General features: G+C 35.5%; 1 protein-coding gene across 1 annotated transcript; it reads right to left on the reverse strand.

The window, feature by feature from the left end:
* Nucleotides 1-219: 219 nt before the first annotated feature.
* LOC139839435 (uncharacterized) lies at nt 220-1,277 on the reverse strand. Its single transcript, XM_071829497.1, has 2 exons — nt 978-1,277; nt 220-885 (listed from the first exon to the last, which is right to left on the reverse strand). The coding sequence occupies exons 1-2, from the start codon at nt 1,275-1,277 to the stop codon at nt 220-222; spliced, it is 966 nt and encodes a 321-aa protein (XP_071685598.1).
* Nucleotides 1,278-2,297: the final 1,020 nt, after the last annotated feature.

The raw sequence follows: 2,297 nt of genomic DNA on the forward strand, positions 1-2,297 counted from the left end.
AAGTCTTCTCGTAGTTTGTCGTGCACTCTGCGATCTCGTATCTCTCTATTAATCGTATTCCGATCTCTTGATCTATTTGATATTCCTTGTTGGATGATTATTTGGATCAGCAAGCATTGCTTCTTCGATTGAGCTTATTTGAAAACCGTTATCCTCTTGAATCATATTAGGCAACAAAATATAAGTATACATGTATTCTCTTAATCTATTGCATCTTTTTTATCGGGCCGGGCATTTCAAAATAGCAAATCTACCTTGAAGAACACCAAATGTTCTTTCAACATCTTTGCGAGCACTTTCTTGAAACCTTTTGAACTTCACACGTTTTTCATCCGTTGGTTGTGAATATCCTTTAATAAGGGTTGCCCAATCCGGATATATACCATCCGCAAGATAATACCCTTTTGTGTACTGGTGACCATTTACATAAAATGATGCAGGTGGCGCGGATCCATTTTTAAGTGAATAAAAAAGAGAAGAATTATTTAAAACATTAATATCATTATTTGAACCCGCCATACCAAAAAACGCATGCCAAATCCACATATCATGTGAAGCAACCGCTTCGAGCATGACCGTTGGCCCTTTTCGGTCACCCCTAGTGTATTGCCCTTTCCACGCATTTGGACAATTTTCCCATTGCCAGTGCATGCAGTCAATACTACCCAACATCCCCCTAAAACTATGTTTTTCTTCGTGAACACTATATAAACGTGCTATGTCAGTTGCATTTGGATCCCTCAAATACTCTCTACCATATAAATCAATGACACAATGACAAAAATTTTCAAGACATGTAAAAGATGAGGTTTCACTCATTTGCAAATACTCATCTAGAGAATATGGTGCAGCACCATACGCCAATTGACGTATGGCTGATGTAATCTTTTGAAAGATTGTGAGTCCTTGGCGACCAAGTGCATCATTTCTTTGTTTAAAATATAAAAAGTGATGGGACAATTTTCATTGGAAAATACCTGAGTTATATCACCTACGATTCGCATGAATAATTGACAACGCATGCGAAAACGGCGTTTGATTTTTTTCGGGGGACAAGTTGGTGTTTCTGAAAAATAATCATTCCATAAACGTTCCGCAGCACCTCCTCGATCTCTATGAATATAAATTCGTGGTATTTTTTCTCTTTGATACTCGACTAACGCTTCGGATTCGTATGCAAGTTTTATAAATTTAACGGCTTCTTCATCATCCGAATCCGATTTCATTACGTAATTAAACATTTCGTACTCTTTTTCAACTTGTTTTCCTTTATCCATTTGTACAATTTTATTCAATATAATGATGAAAATGAAAGAGAACGATGAAGATGAGAAAGAAAATGAGTGTGTTTAAATGTATATAGAAGTGTGGTATTTATATTGAATTTATATTTGATATTAATTTTATTTTTTAAATAAGCAACAGATACTATGGCCCTCAAATCAGAACTCGACACCTCAGCTCGCCGACCGTTGTCCCGGTCGTAGTTCGACACCACCATGACACAAAGACCACTTCCACAGCAACTGCACAGTGGCCGTTGTGGAACAACAAAATGCAATCGTTGTTTGCCGTAATGAGTGGTCTAAGTAGTATGATATGTTTGGTAGTGATTAGTCTTTTTCAGTTCTTTTTTTATGAAATGTTGAGGTGACGCTGATGTGTCAATAAGTCTCTTTAAAAAAGTATGTCAAAATTGAAAGTGGTTTAATGAATACTAAAAAGATTATCACAAAGTTAACATTATTTGTACCGGTCATTGTTTATTGTATTTAATTCAAAGTTAGTAGAATCTTGATCAATTATATGAAGTATATTTAATCAATAAACTTCAATTATTATGATAACTACAATATGCATTATCTTGGACAACATTATTACCACCTGGTCTTTGGTAATGTGTGACTTACAATCACGACAAGTAAATTATGTCTTTGTTTGATTTATATTATGATATGATATGATGTTATGTGAGTTTGTTCCTAACATTAGCCTTACCAATCTAGCTATGTTGCATATCTTCTCCAACCTTGTGTGGAAGAGGTTACAAGGTACATAGAGTGCAACCTCCATGTTTGAATAACAAATTAAAATTCTGAAAGATCTTAGATTATCACTTATGAGCTGTCTTGGTTGTTACTTAGTCTCTAAATCAGTTTTTTTTTATCAATATTTGACCATAACCAGCGGGCTTGTCATCATGTCGCTCTCAAGGGCACCGTTGGCAAAGGATTATGCTAGCCACACCCTCGAATACAACTTCCATTCACGCCCTGCAAATTAACATGATATAGCAT

This window comes from Rutidosis leptorrhynchoides, chromosome 4 (assembly GCF_046630445.1).
Source record: "Rutidosis leptorrhynchoides isolate AG116_Rl617_1_P2 chromosome 4, CSIRO_AGI_Rlap_v1, whole genome shotgun sequence".
Classification (NCBI taxonomy): Eukaryota; Viridiplantae; Streptophyta; class Magnoliopsida; order Asterales; family Asteraceae; genus Rutidosis; species Rutidosis leptorrhynchoides.

What these genes read in the sequence shown, in the direction of transcription:
- LOC139839435 (XM_071829497.1), bottom strand. Translation starts at nt 1,277, where the DNA reads ATGGATAAAGGAAAACAAGTTGAAAAAGAGTACGAAATGTTTAATTAC. An exon ending in TCGTAGGTGATATAACTCAG is followed by an intron (nt 886 to 977) that starts GTATTTTCCAAT and finishes ATCTTTCAAAAG; the next exon opens with ATTACATCAGCCATACGTCA.